At 59.2% G+C, this 23059-nt stretch overlaps 1 protein-coding gene across 1 annotated transcript in view; it reads right to left on the bottom strand.

The window, feature by feature from the left end:
• Positions 1-208: 208 nt before the first annotated feature.
• LOC140685997 (uncharacterized) overlaps positions 209-23059 on the bottom strand; it is a 47319-nt gene continuing 24468 nt past the window's right edge. Inside the window, exons 11-40 of the mRNA XM_072938388.1 lie at positions 22986-23047; positions 21936-22065; positions 21436-21497; positions 20387-20516; positions 19887-19948; positions 18838-18967; positions 18338-18399; positions 17286-17415; positions 16786-16847; positions 15736-15865; positions 15236-15297; positions 14185-14314; positions 13685-13746; positions 12633-12762; positions 12133-12194; positions 11081-11210; positions 10581-10642; positions 9529-9658; positions 9029-9090; positions 7977-8106; positions 7477-7538; positions 6425-6554; positions 5925-5986; positions 4873-5002; positions 4373-4434; positions 3321-3450; positions 2821-2882; positions 1769-1898; positions 1269-1330; positions 209-346 (exon numbers count right to left, since the gene is read on the bottom strand). Coding sequence (XP_072794489.1) covers positions 209-346; positions 1269-1330; positions 1769-1898; positions 2821-2882; positions 3321-3450; positions 4373-4434; positions 4873-5002; positions 5925-5986; positions 6425-6554; positions 7477-7538; positions 7977-8106; positions 9029-9090; positions 9529-9658; positions 10581-10642; positions 11081-11210; positions 12133-12194; positions 12633-12762; positions 13685-13746; positions 14185-14314; positions 15236-15297; positions 15736-15865; positions 16786-16847; positions 17286-17415; positions 18338-18399; positions 18838-18967; positions 19887-19948; positions 20387-20516; positions 21436-21497; positions 21936-22065; positions 22986-23047 — 2888 coding nt within the window. The remainder of the gene's footprint in view (positions 347-1268; positions 1331-1768; positions 1899-2820; positions 2883-3320; positions 3451-4372; positions 4435-4872; positions 5003-5924; positions 5987-6424; positions 6555-7476; positions 7539-7976; positions 8107-9028; positions 9091-9528; positions 9659-10580; positions 10643-11080; positions 11211-12132; positions 12195-12632; positions 12763-13684; positions 13747-14184; positions 14315-15235; positions 15298-15735; positions 15866-16785; positions 16848-17285; positions 17416-18337; positions 18400-18837; positions 18968-19886; positions 19949-20386; positions 20517-21435; positions 21498-21935; positions 22066-22985; positions 23048-23059) is intronic.

Raw genomic sequence — 23059 nt, 5'->3', positions numbered from 1 at the left:
GATGTTAAATGGAAATCATTAACAACAAATGGTCATAACATATATATTTACAAAGAGCAGAATTTCATAATATTTTTTTGAGAACTGAAAACTGAACCGAATATTACTACCTGTAATGCATACATTCTATCCCTAACTGAGCTAAAAAATTTACCCTGGCACACTAGCTATTACGACAGAGAAAAAAACTATCATGCATGTTCATCAACTACTTACCGAAGGTGTCAGTGGGGCCAGCTCCATCAACACAGCTCAACGTGTCATGCGCTGTTACTGGCCCTGGAGCAAGTCCAAACGTCTGGCTATCGGCTGCTGGCCTGCCAGCCTCTGGCTCGGTCGCCAACCCCTAGGAACACAAGAGGGCAATTAAACAAGAACCGAACGCCAGAAACCATCACACTCACGCACGGGGTCTTCCCCCCAGTTAGTCATGGGGACAACAAGTACGCACGCCACCTCTCAGGTCATAAGCCCTCTCCCCTGGGAGGAGCTGCCGATACACATGAAAGGGGGGGGGGGGGGGCCCTTCTCTCGACTCTAAGCCACCGGGAGGGAGCCAGGAAGACGACCCGGCACGCAGAAGTCTGACCGCTCTCCAACCCAGGGCGGAGGCATAGGGCGAGCGGCACAAGGGACAGGAGAGCCCGTGGCAGGTCGCTAGGCCACGGGGCGCTGGGAAGCCCGCACTGGGTCTTCAGAGACACAACCCAGTGCACACAGGGGGAAGCGAGGGCGCTTCCGGGGAAGGGCAGCCTGGGCCAAAGGCTGAGGGGTCAAGCATCAGAGGAAGTCGCGAGGGAAACTACAGCACTGTTACTGGCGATGGGCTGGCAAAGGGCAAAAGCCCCTACATTCAAGGCCAGACATCCCCTGGTAACTTTCAGGTCAGGATGGCCACAGGAAAAAAAGCCAAGATCAAACGACGACAGCAAAGCACCTGACTGCCACAGGGCTCTGCCCGCCTCCAGCGTCCCCTCACAAAGGCTAACGGAGAAGAACTGGGCCACGCCACGTAGCTACAGACACCCGTTTCACGGGGTGAGCCTGCAAAATTACTGCAGGTGCGTCGTGCAGTCACACGACGTGAAGCACCCGGTAACTGTAGTAGGTGTGCACTGGGATAGACCTTGTAAGCCCGCAGACCTTCCCGGGCAAATGCAAACTTGGGGACGCAGGCTCAAAGCACCCAGGCGTCCCCGCTGCAGCGTGCCCTGACGCTTACCACCCACCGAACGAAGGAGAAGAACAGTGACAAAGGGAGACGGTACCTCTTCATCAGGAAAGAAGTCGGCCTCGTCCGGTTCTCCGCTCTGGGGCACTGTCACGGGGCCTGTAAGAAGGAGTCACAGGTACATTAATGGGGACACGAACCTCTGGGAACTTCAAACCCCCCTCCTCTCCTCACCTATCCCCAACTCATGCGTGTTTCAGGGCAACCAAGGGGCACAAAAGGAGGTCAGGGGGCCGAAGCACCTCCTGGAAGGAGAAGCGCCGTCGTGCTGGGATCTCTGTGAGGACAGGTGGCAAAGGCCAACCGCCCAAAAGGGGACGGATGCTGTGCCAGGACCTACACCTTTCAGGTGTTTCACAGTGGGCGTTCTGTTTAAGGGAGGCAGTGGGCATCGAGTCCAGGAAGCCCCTGCCTGCTAAGCATGCGTTCACTCTACCGCAGAGCTGCACTGCTCCCTCCGAAAACTGAGTTTCTGGACAGACGCCTGATCAAGACAAGAGAGGGACAGAAAACCCCCAGACGTGTACACTAACTTACCGAAGGTGTCAGTGGGGCCAGCTCCATCAACACAGCTCAACGTGTCATGCGCTGTTACTGGCCCTGGAGCAAGTCCAAACGTCTGGCTATCGGCTGCTGGCCTGCCAGCCTCTGGCTCGGTCGCCAACCCCTAGGAACACAAGAGGGCAATTAAACAAGAACCGAACGCCAGAAACCATCACACTCACGCACGGGGTCTTCCCCCCAGTTAGTCATGGGGACAACAAGTACGCACGCCACCTCTCAGGTCATAAGCCCTCTCCCCTGGGAGGAGCTGCCGATACACATGAAAGGGGGGGGGGGGGGGCCCTTCTCTCGACTCTAAGCCACCGGGAGGGAGCCAGGAAGACGACCCGGCACGCAGAAGTCTGACCGCTCTCCAACCCAGGGCGGAGGCATAGGGCGAGCGGCACAAGGGACAGGAGAGCCCGTGGCAGGTCGCTAGGCCACGGGGCGCTGGGAAGCCCGCACTGGGTCTTCAGAGACACAACCCAGTGCACACAGGGGGAAGCGAGGGCGCTTCCGGGGAAGGGCAGCCTGGGCCAAAGGCTGAGGGGTCAAGCATCAGAGGAAGTCGCGAGGGAAACTACAGCACTGTTACTGGCGATGGGCTGGCAAAGGGCAAAAGCCCCTACATTCAAGGCCAGACATCCCCTGGTAACTTTCAGGTCAGGATGGCCACAGGAAAAAAAGCCAAGATCAAACGACGACAGCAAAGCACCTGACTGCCACAGGGCTCTGCCCGCCTCCAGCGTCCCCTCACAAAGGCTAACGGAGAAGAACTGGGCCACGCCACGTAGCTACAGACACCCGTTTCACGGGGTGAGCCTGCAAAATTACTGCAGGTGCGTCGTGCAGTCACACGACGTGAAGCACCCGGTAACTGTAGTAGGTGTGCACTGGGATAGACCTTGTAAGCCCGCAGACCTTCCCGGGCAAATGCAAACTTGGGGACGCAGGCTCAAAGCACCCAGGCGTCCCCGCTGCAGCGTGCCCTGACGCTTACCACCCACCGAACGAAGGAGAAGAACAGTGACAAAGGGAGACGGTACCTCTTCATCAGGAAAGAAGTCGGCCTCGTCCGGTTCTCCGCTCTGGGGCACTGTCACGGGGCCTGTAAGAAGGAGTCACAGGTACATTAATGGGGACACGAACCTCTGGGAACTTCAAACCCCCCTCCTCTCCTCACCTATCCCCAACTCATGCGTGTTTCAGGGCAACCAAGGGGCACAAAAGGAGGTCAGGGGGCCGAAGCACCTCCTGGAAGGAGAAGCGCCGTCGTGCTGGGATCTCTGTGAGGACAGGTGGCAAAGGCCAACCGCCCAAAAGGGGACGGATGCTGTGCCAGGACCTACACCTTTCAGGTGTTTCACAGTGGGCGTTCTGTTTAAGGGAGGCAGTGGGCATCGAGTCCAGGAAGCCCCTGCCTGCTAAGCATGCGTTCACTCTACCGCAGAGCTGCACTGCTCCCTCCGAAAACTGAGTTTCTGGACAGACGCCTGATCAAGACAAGAGAGGGACAGAAAACCCCCAGACGTGTACACTAACTTACCGAAGGTGTCAGTGGGGCCAGCTCCATCAACACAGCTCAACGTGTCATGCGCTGTTACTGGCCCTGGAGCAAGTCCAAACGTCTGGCTATCGGCTGCTGGCCTGCCAGCCTCTGGCTCGGTCGCCAACCCCTAGGAACACAAGAGGGCAATTAAACAAGAACCGAACGCCAGAAACCATCACACTCACGCACGGGGTCTTCCCCCCAGTTAGTCATGGGGACAACAAGTACGCACGCCACCTCTCAGGTCATAAGCCCTCTCCCCTGGGAGGAGCTGCCGATACACATGAAAGGGGGGGGGGGGGGGCCCTTCTCTCGACTCTAAGCCACCGGGAGGGAGCCAGGAAGACGACCCGGCACGCAGAAGTCTGACCGCTCTCCAACCCAGGGCGGAGGCATAGGGCGAGCGGCACAAGGGACAGGAGAGCCCGTGGCAGGTCGCTAGGCCACGGGGCGCTGGGAAGCCCGCACTGGGTCTTCAGAGACACAACCCAGTGCACACAGGGGGAAGCGAGGGCGCTTCCGGGGAAGGGCAGCCTGGGCCAAAGGCTGAGGGGTCAAGCATCAGAGGAAGTCGCGAGGGAAACTACAGCACTGTTACTGGCGATGGGCTGGCAAAGGGCAAAAGCCCCTACATTCAAGGCCAGACATCCCCTGGTAACTTTCAGGTCAGGATGGCCACAGGAAAAAAAGCCAAGATCAAACGACGACAGCAAAGCACCTGACTGCCACAGGGCTCTGCCCGCCTCCAGCGTCCCCTCACAAAGGCTAACGGAGAAGAACTGGGCCACGCCACGTAGCTACAGACACCCGTTTCACGGGGTGAGCCTGCAAAATTACTGCAGGTGCGTCGTGCAGTCACACGACGTGAAGCACCCGGTAACTGTAGTAGGTGTGCACTGGGATAGACCTTGTAAGCCCGCAGACCTTCCCGGGCAAATGCAAACTTGGGGACGCAGGCTCAAAGCACCCAGGCGTCCCCGCTGCAGCGTGCCCTGACGCTTACCACCCACCGAACGAAGGAGAAGAACAGTGACAAAGGGAGACGGTACCTCTTCATCAGGAAAGAAGTCGGCCTCGTCCGGTTCTCCGCTCTGGGGCACTGTCACGGGGCCTGTAAGAAGGAGTCACAGGTACATTAATGGGGACACGAACCTCTGGGAACTTCAAACCCCCCTCCTCTCCTCACCTATCCCCAACTCATGCGTGTTTCAGGGCAACCAAGGGGCACAAAAGGAGGTCAGGGGGCCGAAGCACCTCCTGGAAGGAGAAGCGCCGTCGTGCTGGGATCTCTGTGAGGACAGGTGGCAAAGGCCAACCGCCCAAAAGGGGACGGATGCTGTGCCAGGACCTACACCTTTCAGGTGTTTCACAGTGGGCGTTCTGTTTAAGGGAGGCAGTGGGCATCGAGTCCAGGAAGCCCCTGCCTGCTAAGCATGCGTTCACTCTACCGCAGAGCTGCACTGCTCCCTCCGAAAACTGAGTTTCTGGACAGACGCCTGATCAAGACAAGAGAGGGACAGAAAACCCCCAGACGTGTACACTAACTTACCGAAGGTGTCAGTGGGGCCAGCTCCATCAACACAGCTCAACGTGTCATGCGCTGTTACTGGCCCTGGAGCAAGTCCAAACGTCTGGCTATCGGCTGCTGGCCTGCCAGCCTCTGGCTCGGTCGCCAACCCCTAGGAACACAAGAGGGCAATTAAACAAGAACCGAACGCCAGAAACCATCACACTCACGCACGGGGTCTTCCCCCCAGTTAGTCATGGGGACAACAAGTACGCACGCCACCTCTCAGGTCATAAGCCCTCTCCCCTGGGAGGAGCTGCCGATACACATGAAAGGGGGGGGGGGGGGGCCCTTCTCTCGACTCTAAGCCACCGGGAGGGAGCCAGGAAGACGACCCGGCACGCAGAAGTCTGACCGCTCTCCAACCCAGGGCGGAGGCATAGGGCGAGCGGCACAAGGGACAGGAGAGCCCGTGGCAGGTCGCTAGGCCACGGGGCGCTGGGAAGCCCGCACTGGGTCTTCAGAGACACAACCCAGTGCACACAGGGGGAAGCGAGGGCGCTTCCGGGGAAGGGCAGCCTGGGCCAAAGGCTGAGGGGTCAAGCATCAGAGGAAGTCGCGAGGGAAACTACAGCACTGTTACTGGCGATGGGCTGGCAAAGGGCAAAAGCCCCTACATTCAAGGCCAGACATCCCCTGGTAACTTTCAGGTCAGGATGGCCACAGGAAAAAAAGCCAAGATCAAACGACGACAGCAAAGCACCTGACTGCCACAGGGCTCTGCCCGCCTCCAGCGTCCCCTCACAAAGGCTAACGGAGAAGAACTGGGCCACGCCACGTAGCTACAGACACCCGTTTCACGGGGTGAGCCTGCAAAATTACTGCAGGTGCGTCGTGCAGTCACACGACGTGAAGCACCCGGTAACTGTAGTAGGTGTGCACTGGGATAGACCTTGTAAGCCCGCAGACCTTCCCGGGCAAATGCAAACTTGGGGACGCAGGCTCAAAGCACCCAGGCGTCCCCGCTGCAGCGTGCCCTGACGCTTACCACCCACCGAACGAAGGAGAAGAACAGTGACAAAGGGAGACGGTACCTCTTCATCAGGAAAGAAGTCGGCCTCGTCCGGTTCTCCGCTCTGGGGCACTGTCACGGGGCCTGTAAGAAGGAGTCACAGGTACATTAATGGGGACACGAACCTCTGGGAACTTCAAACCCCCCTCCTCTCCTCACCTATCCCCAACTCATGCGTGTTTCAGGGCAACCAAGGGGCACAAAAGGAGGTCAGGGGGCCGAAGCACCTCCTGGAAGGAGAAGCGCCGTCGTGCTGGGATCTCTGTGAGGACAGGTGGCAAAGGCCAACCGCCCAAAAGGGGACGGATGCTGTGCCAGGACCTACACCTTTCAGGTGTTTCACAGTGGGCGTTCTGTTTAAGGGAGGCAGTGGGCATCGAGTCCAGGAAGCCCCTGCCTGCTAAGCATGCGTTCACTCTACCGCAGAGCTGCACTGCTCCCTCCGAAAACTGAGTTTCTGGACAGACGCCTGATCAAGACAAGAGAGGGACAGAAAACCCCCAGACGTGTACACTAACTTACCGAAGGTGTCAGTGGGGCCAGCTCCATCAACACAGCTCAACGTGTCATGCGCTGTTACTGGCCCTGGAGCAAGTCCAAACGTCTGGCTATCGGCTGCTGGCCTGCCAGCCTCTGGCTCGGTCGCCAACCCCTAGGAACACAAGAGGGCAATTAAACAAGAACCGAACGCCAGAAACCATCACACTCACGCACGGGGTCTTCCCCCCAGTTAGTCATGGGGACAACAAGTACGCACGCCACCTCTCAGGTCATAAGCCCTCTCCCCTGGGAGGAGCTGCCGATACACATGAAAGGGGGGGGGGGGGGGCCCTTCTCTCGACTCTAAGCCACCGGGAGGGAGCCAGGAAGACGACCCGGCACGCAGAAGTCTGACCGCTCTCCAACCCAGGGCGGAGGCATAGGGCGAGCGGCACAAGGGACAGGAGAGCCCGTGGCAGGTCGCTAGGCCACGGGGCGCTGGGAAGCCCGCACTGGGTCTTCAGAGACACAACCCAGTGCACACAGGGGGAAGCGAGGGCGCTTCCGGGGAAGGGCAGCCTGGGCCAAAGGCTGAGGGGTCAAGCATCAGAGGAAGTCGCGAGGGAAACTACAGCACTGTTACTGGCGATGGGCTGGCAAAGGGCAAAAGCCCCTACATTCAAGGCCAGACATCCCCTGGTAACTTTCAGGTCAGGATGGCCACAGGAAAAAAAGCCAAGATCAAACGACGACAGCAAAGCACCTGACTGCCACAGGGCTCTGCCCGCCTCCAGCGTCCCCTCACAAAGGCTAACGGAGAAGAACTGGGCCACGCCACGTAGCTACAGACACCCGTTTCACGGGGTGAGCCTGCAAAATTACTGCAGGTGCGTCGTGCAGTCACACGACGTGAAGCACCCGGTAACTGTAGTAGGTGTGCACTGGGATAGACCTTGTAAGCCCGCAGACCTTCCCGGGCAAATGCAAACTTGGGGACGCAGGCTCAAAGCACCCAGGCGTCCCCGCTGCAGCGTGCCCTGACGCTTACCACCCACCGAACGAAGGAGAAGAACAGTGACAAAGGGAGACGGTACCTCTTCATCAGGAAAGAAGTCGGCCTCGTCCGGTTCTCCGCTCTGGGGCACTGTCACGGGGCCTGTAAGAAGGAGTCACAGGTACATTAATGGGGACACGAACCTCTGGGAACTTCAAACCCCCCTCCTCTCCTCACCTATCCCCAACTCATGCGTGTTTCAGGGCAACCAAGGGGCACAAAAGGAGGTCAGGGGGCCGAAGCACCTCCTGGAAGGAGAAGCGCCGTCGTGCTGGGATCTCTGTGAGGACAGGTGGCAAAGGCCAACCGCCCAAAAGGGGACGGATGCTGTGCCAGGACCTACACCTTTCAGGTGTTTCACAGTGGGCGTTCTGTTTAAGGGAGGCAGTGGGCATCGAGTCCAGGAAGCCCCTGCCTGCTAAGCATGCGTTCACTCTACCGCAGAGCTGCACTGCTCCCTCCGAAAACTGAGTTTCTGGACAGACGCCTGATCAAGACAAGAGAGGGACAGAAAACCCCCAGACGTGTACACTAACTTACCGAAGGTGTCAGTGGGGCCAGCTCCATCAACACAGCTCAACGTGTCATGCGCTGTTACTGGCCCTGGAGCAAGTCCAAACGTCTGGCTATCGGCTGCTGGCCTGCCAGCCTCTGGCTCGGTCGCCAACCCCTAGGAACACAAGAGGGCAATTAAACAAGAACCGAACGCCAGAAACCATCACACTCACGCACGGGGTCTTCCCCCCAGTTAGTCATGGGGACAACAAGTACGCACGCCACCTCTCAGGTCATAAGCCCTCTCCCCTGGGAGGAGCTGCCGATACACATGAAAGGGGGGGGGGGGGGGCCCTTCTCTCGACTCTAAGCCACCGGGAGGGAGCCAGGAAGACGACCCGGCACGCAGAAGTCTGACCGCTCTCCAACCCAGGGCGGAGGCATAGGGCGAGCGGCACAAGGGACAGGAGAGCCCGTGGCAGGTCGCTAGGCCACGGGGCGCTGGGAAGCCCGCACTGGGTCTTCAGAGACACAACCCAGTGCACACAGGGGGAAGCGAGGGCGCTTCCGGGGAAGGGCAGCCTGGGCCAAAGGCTGAGGGGTCAAGCATCAGAGGAAGTCGCGAGGGAAACTACAGCACTGTTACTGGCGATGGGCTGGCAAAGGGCAAAAGCCCCTACATTCAAGGCCAGACATCCCCTGGTAACTTTCAGGTCAGGATGGCCACAGGAAAAAAAGCCAAGATCAAACGACGACAGCAAAGCACCTGACTGCCACAGGGCTCTGCCCGCCTCCAGCGTCCCCTCACAAAGGCTAACGGAGAAGAACTGGGCCACGCCACGTAGCTACAGACACCCGTTTCACGGGGTGAGCCTGCAAAATTACTGCAGGTGCGTCGTGCAGTCACACGACGTGAAGCACCCGGTAACTGTAGTAGGTGTGCACTGGGATAGACCTTGTAAGCCCGCAGACCTTCCCGGGCAAATGCAAACTTGGGGACGCAGGCTCAAAGCACCCAGGCGTCCCCGCTGCAGCGTGCCCTGACGCTTACCACCCACCGAACGAAGGAGAAGAACAGTGACAAAGGGAGACGGTACCTCTTCATCAGGAAAGAAGTCGGCCTCGTCCGGTTCTCCGCTCTGGGGCACTGTCACGGGGCCTGTAAGAAGGAGTCACAGGTACATTAATGGGGACACGAACCTCTGGGAACTTCAAACCCCCCTCCTCTCCTCACCTATCCCCAACTCATGCGTGTTTCAGGGCAACCAAGGGGCACAAAAGGAGGTCAGGGGGCCGAAGCACCTCCTGGAAGGAGAAGCGCCGTCGTGCTGGGATCTCTGTGAGGACAGGTGGCAAAGGCCAACCGCCCAAAAGGGGACGGATGCTGTGCCAGGACCTACACCTTTCAGGTGTTTCACAGTGGGCGTTCTGTTTAAGGGAGGCAGTGGGCATCGAGTCCAGGAAGCCCCTGCCTGCTAAGCATGCGTTCACTCTACCGCAGAGCTGCACTGCTCCCTCCGAAAACTGAGTTTCTGGACAGACGCCTGATCAAGACAAGAGAGGGACAGAAAACCCCCAGACGTGTACACTAACTTACCGAAGGTGTCAGTGGGGCCAGCTCCATCAACACAGCTCAACGTGTCATGCGCTGTTACTGGCCCTGGAGCAAGTCCAAACGTCTGGCTATCGGCTGCTGGCCTGCCAGCCTCTGGCTCGGTCGCCAACCCCTAGGAACACAAGAGGGCAATTAAACAAGAACCGAACGCCAGAAACCATCACACTCACGCACGGGGTCTTCCCCCCAGTTAGTCATGGGGACAACAAGTACGCACGCCACCTCTCAGGTCATAAGCCCTCTCCCCTGGGAGGAGCTGCCGATACACATGAAAGGGGGGGGGGGGGGGCCCTTCTCTCGACTCTAAGCCACCGGGAGGGAGCCAGGAAGACGACCCGGCACGCAGAAGTCTGACCGCTCTCCAACCCAGGGCGGAGGCATAGGGCGAGCGGCACAAGGGACAGGAGAGCCCGTGGCAGGTCGCTAGGCCACGGGGCGCTGGGAAGCCCGCACTGGGTCTTCAGAGACACAACCCAGTGCACACAGGGGGAAGCGAGGGCGCTTCCGGGGAAGGGCAGCCTGGGCCAAAGGCTGAGGGGTCAAGCATCAGAGGAAGTCGCGAGGGAAACTACAGCACTGTTACTGGCGATGGGCTGGCAAAGGGCAAAAGCCCCTACATTCAAGGCCAGACATCCCCTGGTAACTTTCAGGTCAGGATGGCCACAGGAAAAAAAGCCAAGATCAAACGACGACAGCAAAGCACCTGACTGCCACAGGGCTCTGCCCGCCTCCAGCGTCCCCTCACAAAGGCTAACGGAGAAGAACTGGGCCACGCCACGTAGCTACAGACACCCGTTTCACGGGGTGAGCCTGCAAAATTACTGCAGGTGCGTCGTGCAGTCACACGACGTGAAGCACCCGGTAACTGTAGTAGGTGTGCACTGGGATAGACCTTGTAAGCCCGCAGACCTTCCCGGGCAAATGCAAACTTGGGGACGCAGGCTCAAAGCACCCAGGCGTCCCCGCTGCAGCGTGCCCTGACGCTTACCACCCACCGAACGAAGGAGAAGAACAGTGACAAAGGGAGACGGTACCTCTTCATCAGGAAAGAAGTCGGCCTCGTCCGGTTCTCCGCTCTGGGGCACTGTCACGGGGCCTGTAAGAAGGAGTCACAGGTACATTAATGGGGACACGAACCTCTGGGAACTTCAAACCCCCCTCCTCTCCTCACCTATCCCCAACTCATGCGTGTTTCAGGGCAACCAAGGGGCACAAAAGGAGGTCAGGGGGCCGAAGCACCTCCTGGAAGGAGAAGCGCCGTCGTGCTGGGATCTCTGTGAGGACAGGTGGCAAAGGCCAACCGCCCAAAAGGGGACGGATGCTGTGCCAGGACCTACACCTTTCAGGTGTTTCACAGTGGGCGTTCTGTTTAAGGGAGGCAGTGGGCATCGAGTCCAGGAAGCCCCTGCCTGCTAAGCATGCGTTCACTCTACCGCAGAGCTGCACTGCTCCCTCCGAAAACTGAGTTTCTGGACAGACGCCTGATCAAGACAAGAGAGGGACAGAAAACCCCCAGACGTGTACACTAACTTACCGAAGGTGTCAGTGGGGCCAGCTCCATCAACACAGCTCAACGTGTCATGCGCTGTTACTGGCCCTGGAGCAAGTCCAAACGTCTGGCTATCGGCTGCTGGCCTGCCAGCCTCTGGCTCGGTCGCCAACCCCTAGGAACACAAGAGGGCAATTAAACAAGAACCGAACGCCAGAAACCATCACACTCACGCACGGGGTCTTCCCCCCAGTTAGTCATGGGGACAACAAGTACGCACGCCACCTCTCAGGTCATAAGCCCTCTCCCCTGGGAGGAGCTGCCGATACACATGAAAGGGGGGGGGGGGGGGCCCTTCTCTCGACTCTAAGCCACCGGGAGGGAGCCAGGAAGACGACCCGGCACGCAGAAGTCTGACCGCTCTCCAACCCAGGGCGGAGGCATAGGGCGAGCGGCACAAGGGACAGGAGAGCCCGTGGCAGGTCGCTAGGCCACGGGGCGCTGGGAAGCCCGCACTGGGTCTTCAGAGACACAACCCAGTGCACACAGGGGGAAGCGAGGGCGCTTCCGGGGAAGGGCAGCCTGGGCCAAAGGCTGAGGGGTCAAGCATCAGAGGAAGTCGCGAGGGAAACTACAGCACTGTTACTGGCGATGGGCTGGCAAAGGGCAAAAGCCCCTACATTCAAGGCCAGACATCCCCTGGTAACTTTCAGGTCAGGATGGCCACAGGAAAAAAAGCCAAGATCAAACGACGACAGCAAAGCACCTGACTGCCACAGGGCTCTGCCCGCCTCCAGCGTCCCCTCACAAAGGCTAACGGAGAAGAACTGGGCCACGCCACGTAGCTACAGACACCCGTTTCACGGGGTGAGCCTGCAAAATTACTGCAGGTGCGTCGTGCAGTCACACGACGTGAAGCACCCGGTAACTGTAGTAGGTGTGCACTGGGATAGACCTTGTAAGCCCGCAGACCTTCCCGGGCAAATGCAAACTTGGGGACGCAGGCTCAAAGCACCCAGGCGTCCCCGCTGCAGCGTGCCCTGACGCTTACCACCCACCGAACGAAGGAGAAGAACAGTGACAAAGGGAGACGGTACCTCTTCATCAGGAAAGAAGTCGGCCTCGTCCGGTTCTCCGCTCTGGGGCACTGTCACGGGGCCTGTAAGAAGGAGTCACAGGTACATTAATGGGGACACGAACCTCTGGGAACTTCAAACCCCCCTCCTCTCCTCACCTATCCCCAACTCATGCGTGTTTCAGGGCAACCAAGGGGCACAAAAGGAGGTCAGGGGGCCGAAGCACCTCCTGGAAGGAGAAGCGCCGTCGTGCTGGGATCTCTGTGAGGACAGGTGGCAAAGGCCAACCGCCCAAAAGGGGACGGATGCTGTGCCAGGACCTACACCTTTCAGGTGTTTCACAGTGGGCGTTCTGTTTAAGGGAGGCAGTGGGCATCGAGTCCAGGAAGCCCCTGCCTGCTAAGCATGCGTTCACTCTACCGCAGAGCTGCACTGCTCCCTCCGAAAACTGAGTTTCTGGACAGACGCCTGATCAAGACAAGAGAGGGACAGAAAACCCCCAGACGTGTACACTAACTTACCGAAGGTGTCAGTGGGGCCAGCTCCATCAACACAGCTCAACGTGTCATGCGCTGTTACTGGCCCTGGAGCAAGTCCAAACGTCTGGCTATCGGCTGCTGGCCTGCCAGCCTCTGGCTCGGTCGCCAACCCCTAGGAACACAAGAGGGCAATTAAACAAGAACCGAACGCCAGAAACCATCACACTCACGCACGGGGTCTTCCCCCCAGTTAGTCATGGGGACAACAAGTACGCACGCCACCTCTCAGGTCATAAGCCCTCTCCCCTGGGAGGAGCTGCCGATACACATGAAAGGGGGGGGGGGGGGGCCCTTCTCTCGACTCTAAGCCACCGGGAGGGAGCCAGGAAGACGACCCGGCACGCAGAAGTCTGACCGCTCTCCAACCCAGGGCGGAGGCATAGGGCGAGCGGCACAAGGGACAGGAGAGCCCGTGGCAGGTCGCTAGGCCACGGGGCGCTGGGAAGCCCGCACTGGGTCTTCAGAGACACAACCCAGTGCACACAGGGGGAAGCGAGGGCGCTTCCGGGGAAGGGCAGCCTGGGCCAAAGGCTGAGGGGTCAAGCATCAGAGGAAGTCGCGAGGGAAACTACAGCACTGTTACTGGCGATGGGCTGGCAAAGGGCAAAAGCCCCTACATTCAAGGCCAGACATCCCCTGGTAACTTTCAGGTCAGGATGGCCACAGGAAAAAAAGCCAAGATCAAACGACGACAGCAAAGCACCTGACTGCCACAGGGCTCTGCCCGCCTCCAGCGTCCCCTCACAAAGGCTAACGGAGAAGAACTGGGCCACGCCACGTAGCTACAGACACCCGTTTCACGGGGTGAGCCTGCAAAATTACTGCAGGTGCGTCGTGCAGTCACACGACGTGAAGCACCCGGTAACTGTAGTAGGTGTGCACTGGGATAGACCTTGTAAGCCCGCAGACCTTCCCGGGCAAATGCAAACTTGGGGACGCAGGCTCAAAGCACCCAGGCGTCCCCGCTGCAGCGTGCCCTGACGCTTACCACCCACCGAACGAAGGAGAAGAACAGTGACAAAGGGAGACGGTACCTCTTCATCAGGAAAGAAGTCGGCCTCGTCCGGTTCTCCGCTCTGGGGCACTGTCACGGGGCCTGTAAGAAGGAGTCACAGGTACATTAATGGGGACACGAACCTCTGGGAACTTCAAACCCCCCTCCTCTCCTCACCTATCCCCAACTCATGCGTGTTTCAGGGCAACCAAGGGGCACAAAAGGAGGTCAGGGGGCCGAAGCACCTCCTGGAAGGAGAAGCGCCGTCGTGCTGGGATCTCTGTGAGGACAGGTGGCAAAGGCCAACCGCCCAAAAGGGGACGGATGCTGTGCCAGGACCTACACCTTTCAGGTGTTTCACAGTGGGCGTTCTGTTTAAGGGAGGCAGTGGGCATCGAGTCCAGGAAGCCCCTGCCTGCTAAGCATGCGTTCACTCTACCGCAGAGCTGCACTGCTCCCTCCGAAAACTGAGTTTCTGGACAGACGCCTGATCAAGACAAGAGAGGGACAGAAAACCCCCAGACGTGTACACTAACTTACCGAAGGTGTCAGTGGGGCCAGCTCCATCAACACAGCTCAACGTGTCATGCGCTGTTACTGGCCCTGGAGCAAGTCCAAACGTCTGGCTATCGGCTGCTGGCCTGCCAGCCTCTGGCTCGGTCGCCAACCCCTAGGAACACAAGAGGGCAATTAAACAAGAACCGAACGCCAGAAACCATCACACTCACGCACGGGGTCTTCCCCCCAGTTAGTCATGGGGACAACAAGTACGCACGCCACCTCTCAGGTCATAAGCCCTCTCCCCTGGGAGGAGCTGCCGATACACATGAAAGGGGGGGGGGGGGGCCCTTCTCTCGACTCTAAGCCACCGGGAGGGAGCCAGGAAGACGACCCGGCACGCAGAAGTCTGACCGCTCTCCAACCCAGGGCGGAGGCATAGGGCGAGCGGCACAAGGGACAGGAGAGCCCGTGGCAGGTCGCTAGGCCACGGGGCGCTGGGAAGCCCGCACTGGGTCTTCAGAGACACAACCCAGTGCACACAGGGGGAAGCGAGGGCGCTTCCGGGGAAGGGCAGCCTGGGCCAAAGGCTGAGGGGTCAAGCATCAGAGGAAGTCGCGAGGGAAACTACAGCACTGTTACTGGCGATGGGCTGGCAAAGGGCAAAAGCCCCTACATTCAAGGCCAGACATCCCCTGGTAACTTTCAGGTCAGGATGGCCACAGGAAAAAAAGCCAAGATCAAACGACGACAGCAAAGCACCTGACTGCCACAGGGCTCTGCCCGCCTCCAGCGTCCCCTCACAAAGGCTAACGGAGAAGAACTGGGCCACGCCACGTAGCTACAGACACCCGTTTCACGGGGTGAGCCTGCAAAATTACTGCAGGTGCGTCGTGCAGTCACACGACGTGAAGCACCCGGTAACTGTAGTAGGTGTGCACTGGGATAGACCTTGTAAGCCCGCAGACCTTCCCGGGCAAATGCAAACTTGGGGACGCAGGCTCAAAGCACCCAGGCGTCCCCGCTGCAGCGTGCCCTGACGCTTACCACCCACCGAACGAAGGAGAAGAACAGTGACAAAGGGAGACGGTACCTCTTCATCAGGAAAGAAGTCGGCCTCGTCCGGTTCTCCGCTCTGGGGCACTGTCACGGGGCCTGTAAGAAGGAGTCACAGGTACATTAATGGGGACACGAACCTCTGGGAACTTCAAACCCCCCTCCTCTCCTCACCTATCCCCAACTCATGCGTGTTTCAGGGCAACCAAGGGGCACAAAAGGAGGTCAGGGGGCCGAAGCACCTCCTGGAAGGAGAAGCGCCGTCGTGCTGGGATCTCTGTGAGGACAGGTGGCAAAGGCCAACCGCCCAAAAGGGGACGGATGCTGTGCCAGGACCTACACCTTTCAGGTGTTTCACAGTGGGCGTTCTGTTTAAGGGAGGCAGTGGGCATCGAGTCCAGGAAGCCCCTGCCTGCTAAGCATGCGTTCACTCTACCGCAGAGCTGCACTGCTCCCTCCGAAAACTGAGTTTCTGGACAGACGCCTGATCAAGACAAGAGAGGGACAGAAAACCCCCAGACGTGTACACTAACTTACCGAAGGTGTCAGTGGGGCCAGCTCCATCAACACAGCTCAACGTGTCATGCGCTGTTACTGGCCCTGGAGCAAGTCCAAACGTCTGGCTATCGGCTGCTGGCCTGCCAGCCTCTGGCTCGGTCGCCAACCCCTAGGAACACAAGAGGGCAATTAAACAAGAACCGAACGCCAGAAACCATCACACTCACGCACGGGGTCTTCCCCCCAGTTAGTCATGGGGACAACAAGTACGCACGCCACCTCTCAGGTCATAAGCCCTCTCCCCTGGGAGGAGCTGCCGATACACATGAAAGGGGGGGGGGGGGCCCTTCTCTCGACTCTAAGCCACCGGGAGGGAGCCAGGAAGACGACCCGGCACGCAGAAGTCTGACCGCTCTCCAACCCAGGGCGGAGGCATAGGGCGAGCGGCACAAGGGACAGGAGAGCCCGTGGCAGGTCGCTAGGCCACGGGGCGCTGGGAAGCCCGCACTGGGTCTTCAGAGACACAACCCAGTGCACACAGGGGGAAGCGAGGGCGCTTCCGGGGAAGGGCAGCCTGGGCCAAAGGCTGAGGGGTCAAGCATCAGAGGAAGTCGCGAGGGAAACTACAGCACTGTTACTGGCGATGGGCTGGCAAAGGGCAAAAGCCCCTACATTCAAGGCCAGACATCCCCTGGTAACTTTCAGGTCAGGATGGCCACAGGAAAAAAAGCCAAGATCAAACGACGACAGCAAAGCACCTGACTGCCACAGGGCTCTGCCCGCCTCCAGCGTCCCCTCACAAAGGCTAACGGAGAAGAACTGGGCCACGCCACGTAGCTACAGACACCCGTTTCACGGGGTGAGCCTGCAAAATTACTGCAGGTGCGTCGTGCAGTCACACGACGTGAAGCACCCGGTAACTGTAGTAGGTGTGCACTGGGATAGACCTTGTAAGCCCGCAGACCTTCCCGGGCAAATGCAAACTTGGGGACGCAGGCTCAAAGCACCCAGGCGTCCCCGCTGCAGCGTGCCCTGACGCTTACCACCCACCGAACGAAGGAGAAGAACAGTGACAAAGGGAGACGGTACCTCTTCATCAGGAAAGAAGTCGGCCTCGTCCGGTTCTCCGCTCTGGGGCACTGTCACGGGGCCTGTAAGAAGGAGTCACAGGTACATTAATGGGGACACGAACCTCTGGGAACTTCAAACCCCCCTCCTCTCCTCACCTATCCCCAACTCATGCGTGTTTCAGGGCAACCAAGGGGCACAAAAGGAGGTCAGGGGGCCGAAGCACCTCCTGGAAGGAGAAGCGCCGTCGTGCTGGGATCTCTGTGAGGACAGGTGGCAAAGGCCAACCGCCCAAAAGGGGACGGATGCTGTGCCAGGACCTACACCTTTCAGGTGTTTCACAGTGGGCGTTCTGTTTAAGGGAGGCAGTGGGCATCGAGTCCAGGAAGCCCCTGCCTGCTAAGCATGCGTTCACTCTACCGCAGAGCTGCACTGCTCCCTCCGAAAACTGAGTTTCTGGACAGACGCCTGATCAAGACAAGAGAGGGACAGAAAACCCCCAGACGTGTACACTAACTTACCGAAGGTGTCAGTGGGGCCAGCTCCATCAACACAGCTCAACGTGTCATGCGCTGTTACTGGCCCTGGAGCAAGTCCAAACGTCTGGCTATCGGCTGCTGGCCTGCCAGCCTCTGGCTCGGTCGCCAACCCCTAGGAACACAAGAGGGCAATTAAACAAGAACCGAACGCCAGAAACCATCACACTCACGCACGGGGTCTTCCCCCCAGTTAGTCATGGGGACAACAAGTACGCACGCCACCTCTCAGGTCATAAGCCCTCTCCCCTGGGAGGAGCTGCCGATACACATGAAAGGGGGGGGGGGGGGGCCCTTCTCTCGACTCTAAGCCACCGGGAGGGAGCCAGGAAGACGACCCGGCACGCAGAAGTCTGACCGCTCTCCAACCCAGGGCGGAGGCATAGGGCGAGCGGCACAAGGGACAGGAGAGCCCGTGGCAGGTCGCTAGGCCACGGGGCGCTGGGAAGCCCGCACTGGGTCTTCAGAGACACAACCCAGTGCACACAGGGGGAAGCGAGGGCGCTTCCGGGGAAGGGCAGCCTGGGCCAAAGGCTGAGGGGTCAAGCATCAGAGGAAGTCGCGAGGGAAACTACAGCACTGTTACTGGCGATGGGCTGGCAAAGGGCAAAAGCCCCTACATTCAAGGCCAGACATCCCCTGGTAACTTTCAGGTCAGGATGGCCACAGGAAAAAAAGCCAAGATCAAACGACGACAGCAAAGCACCTGACTGCCACAGGGCTCTGCCCGCCTCCAGCGTCCCCTCACAAAGGCTAACGGAGAAGAACTGGGCCACGCCACGTAGCTACAGACACCCGTTTCACGGGGTGAGCCTGCAAAATTACTGCAGGTGCGTCGTGCAGTCACACGACGTGAAGCACCCGGTAACTGTAGTAGGTGTGCACTGGGATAGACCTTGTAAGCCCGCAGACCTTCCCGGGCAAATGCAAACTTGGGGACGCAGGCTCAAAGCACCCAGGCGTCCCCGCTGCAGCGTGCCCTGACGCTTACCACCCACCGAACGAAGGAGAAGAACAGTGACAAAGGGAGACGGTACCTCTTCATCAGGAAAGAAGTCGGCCTCGTCCGGTTCTCCGCTCTGGGGCACTGTCACGGGGCCTGTAAGAAGGAGTCACAGGTACATTAATGGGGACACGAACCTCTGGGAACTTCAAACCCCCCTCCTCTCCTCACCTATCCCCAACTCATGCGTGTTTCAGGGCAACCAAGGGGCACAAAAGGAGGTCAGGGGGCCGAAGCACCTCCTGGAAGGAGAAGCGCCGTCGTGCTGGGATCTCTGTGAGGACAGGTGGCAAAGGCCAACCGCCCAAAAGGGGACGGATGCTGTGCCAGGACCTACACCTTTCAGGTGTTTCACAGTGGGCGTTCTGTTTAAGGGAGGCAGTGGGCATCGAGTCCAGGAAGCCCCTGCCTGCTAAGCATGCGTTCACTCTACCGCAGAGCTGCACTGCTCCCTCCGAAAACTGAGTTTCTGGACAGACGCCTGATCAAGACAAGAGAGGGACAGAAAACCCCCAGACGTGTACACTAACTTACCGAAGGTGTCAGTGGGGCCAGCTCCATCAACACAGCTCAACGTGTCATGCGCTGTTACTGGCCCTGGAGCAAGTCCAAACGTCTGGCTATCGGCTGCTGGCCTGCCAGCCTCTGGCTCGGTCGCCAACCCCTAGGAACACAAGAGGGCAATTAAACAAGAACCGAACGCCAGAAACCATCACACTCACGCACGGGGTCTTCCCCCCAGTTAGTCATGGGGACAACAAGTACGCACGCCACCTCTCAGGTCATAAGCCCTCTCCCCTGGGAGGAGCTGCCGATACACATGAAAGGGGGGGGGGGGCCCTTCTCTCGACTCTAAGCCACCGGGAGGGAGCCAGGAAGACGACCCGGCACGCAGAAGTCTGACCGCTCTCCAACCCAGGGCGGAGGCATAGGGCGAGCGGCACAAGGGACAGGAGAGCCCGTGGCAGGTCGCTAGGCCACGGGGCGCTGGGAAGCCCGCACTGGGTCTTCAGAGACACAACCCAGTGCACACAGGGGGAAGCGAGGGCGCTTCCGGGGAAGGGCAGCCTGGGCCAAAGGCTGAGGGGTCAAGCATCAGAGGAAGTCGCGAGGGAAACTACAGCACTGTTACTGGCGATGGGCTGGCAAAGGGCAAAAGCCCCTACATTCAAGGCCAGACATCCCCTGGTAACTTTCAGGTCAGGATGGCCACAGGAAAAAAAGCCAAGATCAAACGACGACAGCAAAGCACCTGACTGCCACAGGGCTCTGCCCGCCTCCAGCGTCCCCTCACAAAGGCTAACGGAGAAGAACTGGGCCACGCCACGTAGCTACAGACACCCGTTTCACGGGGTGAGCCTGCAAAATTACTGCAGGTGCGTCGTGCAGTCACACGACGTGAAGCACCCGGTAACTGTAGTAGGTGTGCACTGGGATAGACCTTGTAAGCCCGCAGACCTTCCCGGGCAAATGCAAACTTGGGGACGCAGGCTCAAAGCACCCAGGCGTCCCCGCTGCAGCGTGCCCTGACGCTTACCACCCACCGAACGAAGGAGAAGAACAGTGACAAAGGGAGACGGTACCTCTTCATCAGGAAAGAAGTCGGCCTCGTCCGGTTCTCCGCTCTGGGGCACTGTCACGGGGCCTGTAAGAAGGAGTCACAGGTACATTAATGGGGACACGAACCTCTGGGAACTTCAAACCCCCCTCCTCTCCTCACCTATCCCCAACTCATGCGTGTTTCAGGGCAACCAAGGGGCACAAAAGGAGGTCAGGGGGCCGAAGCACCTCCTGGAAGGAGAAGCGCCGTCGTGCTGGGATCCCTGTGAGGACAGGTGGCAAAGGCCAACCGCCCAAAAGGGGACGGATGCTGTGCCAGGACCTACACCTTTCAGGTGTTTCACAGTGGGCGTTCTGTTTAAGGGAGGCAGTGGGCATCGAGTCCAGGAAGCCCCTGCCTGCTAAGCATGCGTTCACTCTACCGCAGAGCTGCACTGCTCCCTCCGAAAACTGAGTTTCTGGACAGACGCCTGATCAAGACAAGAGAGGGACAGAAAACCCCCAGACGTGTACACTAACTTACCGAAGGTGTCAGTGGGGCCAGCTCCATCAACACAGCTCAACGTGTCATGCGCTGTTACTGGCCCTGGAGCAAGTCCAAACGTCTGGCTATCGGCTGCTGGCCTGCCAGCCTCTGGCTCGGTCGCCAACCCCTAGGAACACAAGAGGGCAATTAAACAAGAACCGAACGCCAGAAACCATCACACTCACGCACGGGGTCTTCCCCCCAGTTAGTCATGGGGACAACAAGTACGCACGCCACCTCTCAGGTCATAAGCCCTCTCCCCTGGGAGGAGCTGCCGATACACATGAAAGGGGGGGGGGGGCCCTTCTCTCGACTCTAAGCCACCGGGAGGGAGCCAGGAAGACGACCCGGCACGCAGAAGTCTGACCGCTCTCCAACCCAGGGCGGAGGCATAGGGCGAGCGGCACAAGGGACAGGAGAGCCCGTGGCAGGTCGCTAGGCCACGGGGCGCTGGGAAGCCCGCACTGGGTCTTCAGAGACACAACCCAGTGCACACAGGGGGAAGCGAGGGCGCTTCCGGGGAAGGGCAGCCTGGGCCAAAGGCTGAGGGGTCAAGCATCAGAGGAAGTCGCGAGGGAAACTACAGCACTGTTACTGGCGATGGGCTGGCAAAGGGCAAAAGCCCCTACATTCAAGGCCAGACATCCCCTGGTAACTTTCAGGTCAGGATGGCCACAGGAAAAAAAGCCAAGATCAAACGACGACAGCAAAGCACCTGACTGCCACAGGGCTCTGCCCGCCTCCAGCGTCCCCTCACAAAGGCTAACGGAGAAGAACTGGGCCACGCCACGTAGCTACAGACACCCGTTTCACGGGGTGAGCCTGCAAAATTACTGCAGGTGCGTCGTGCAGTCACACGACGTGAAGCACCCGGTAACTGTAGTAGGTGTGCACTGGGATAGACCTTGTAAGCCCGCAGACCTTCCCGGGCAAATGCAAACTTGGGGACGCAGGCTCAAAGCACCCAGGCGTCCCCGCTGCAGCGTGCCCTGACGCTTACCACCCACCGAACGAAGGAGAAGAACAGTGACAAAGGGAGACGGTACCTCTTCATCAGGAAAGAAGTCGGCCTCGTCCGGTTCTCCGCTCTGGGGCACTGTCACGGGGCCTGTAAGAAGGAGTCACAGGTACATTAATGGGGACACGAACCTCTGGGAACTTCAAACCCCCCTCCTCTCCTCACCTATCCCCAACTCATGCGTGTTTCAGGGCAACCAAGGGGCACAAAAGGAGGTCAGGGGGCCGAAGCACCTCCTGGAAGGAGAAGCGCCGTCGTGCTGGGATCCCTGTGAGGACAGGTGGCAAAGGCCAACCGCCCAAAAGGGGACGGATGCTGTGCCAGGACCTACACCTTTCAGGTGTTTCACAGTGGGCGTTCTGTTTAAGGGAGGCAGTGGGCATCGAGTCCAGGAAGCCCCTGCCTGCTAAGCATGCGTTCACTCTACCGCAGAGCTGCACTGCTCCCTCCGAAAACTGAGTTTCTGGACAGACGCCTGATCAAGACAAGAGAGGGACAGAAAACCCCCAGACGTGTACACTAACTTACCGAAGGTGTCAGTGGGGCCAGCTCCATCAACACAGCTCAACGTGTCATGCGCTGTTACTGGCCCTGGAGCAAGTCCAAACGTCTGGCTATCGGCTGCTGGCCTGCCAGCCTCTGGCTCGGTCGCCAACCCCTAGGAACACAAGAGGGCAATTAAACAAGAACCGAACGCCAGAAACCATCACACTCACGCACGGGGTCTTCCCCCCAGTTAGTCATGGGGACAACAAGTACGCACGCCACCTCTCAGGTCATAAGCCCTCTCCCCTGGGAGGAGCTGCCGATACACATGAAAGGGGGGGGGGGGGCCCTTCTCTCGACTCTAAGCCACCGGGAGGGAGCCAGGAAGACGACCCGGCACGCAGAAGTCTGACCGCTCTCCAACCCAGGGCGGAGGCATAGGGCGAGCGGCACAAGGGACAGGAGAGCCCGTGGCAGGTCGCTAGGCCACGGGGCGCTGGGAAGCCCGCACTGGGTCTTCAGAGACACAACCCAGTGCACACAGGGGGAAGCGAGGGCGCTTCCGGGGAAGGGCAGCCTGGGCCAAAGGCTGAGGGGTCAAGCATCAGAGGAAGTCGCGAGGGAAACTACAGCACTGTTACTGGCGATGGGCTGGCAAAGGGCAAAAGCCCCTACATTCAAGGCCAGACATCCCCTGGTAACTTTCAGGTCAGGATGGCCACAGGAAAAAAAGCCAAGATCAAACGACGACAGCAAAGCACCTGACTGCCACAGGGCTCTGCCCGCCTCCAGCGTCCCCTCACAAAGGCTAACGGAGAAGAACTGGGCCACGCCACGTAGCTACAGACACCCGTTTCACGGGGTGAGCCTGCAAAATTACTGCAGGTGCGTCGTGCAGTCACACGACGTGAAGCACCCGGTAACTGTAGTAGGTGTGCACTGGGATAGACCTTGTAAGCCCGCAGACCTTCCCGGGCAAATGCAAACTTGGGGACGCAGGCTCAAAGCACCCAGGCGTCCCCGCTGCAGCGTGCCCTGACGCTTACCACCCACCGAACGAAGGAGAAGAACAGTGACAAAGGGAGACGGTACCTCTTCATCAGGAAAGAAGTCGGCCTCGTCCGGTTCTCCGCTCTGGGGCACTGTCACGGGGCCTGTAAGAAGGA

The sequence above is a fragment of the Vicugna pacos genome, chromosome 15 (genome assembly GCF_048564905.1).
Source record: "Vicugna pacos chromosome 15, VicPac4, whole genome shotgun sequence".
NCBI classification, from domain to species: Eukaryota; Metazoa; Chordata; class Mammalia; order Artiodactyla; family Camelidae; genus Vicugna; species Vicugna pacos.
The sequence above is the reverse complement of the archived record's forward strand: the minus strand, read 5'-3'. Positions and strand labels throughout refer to the sequence as shown.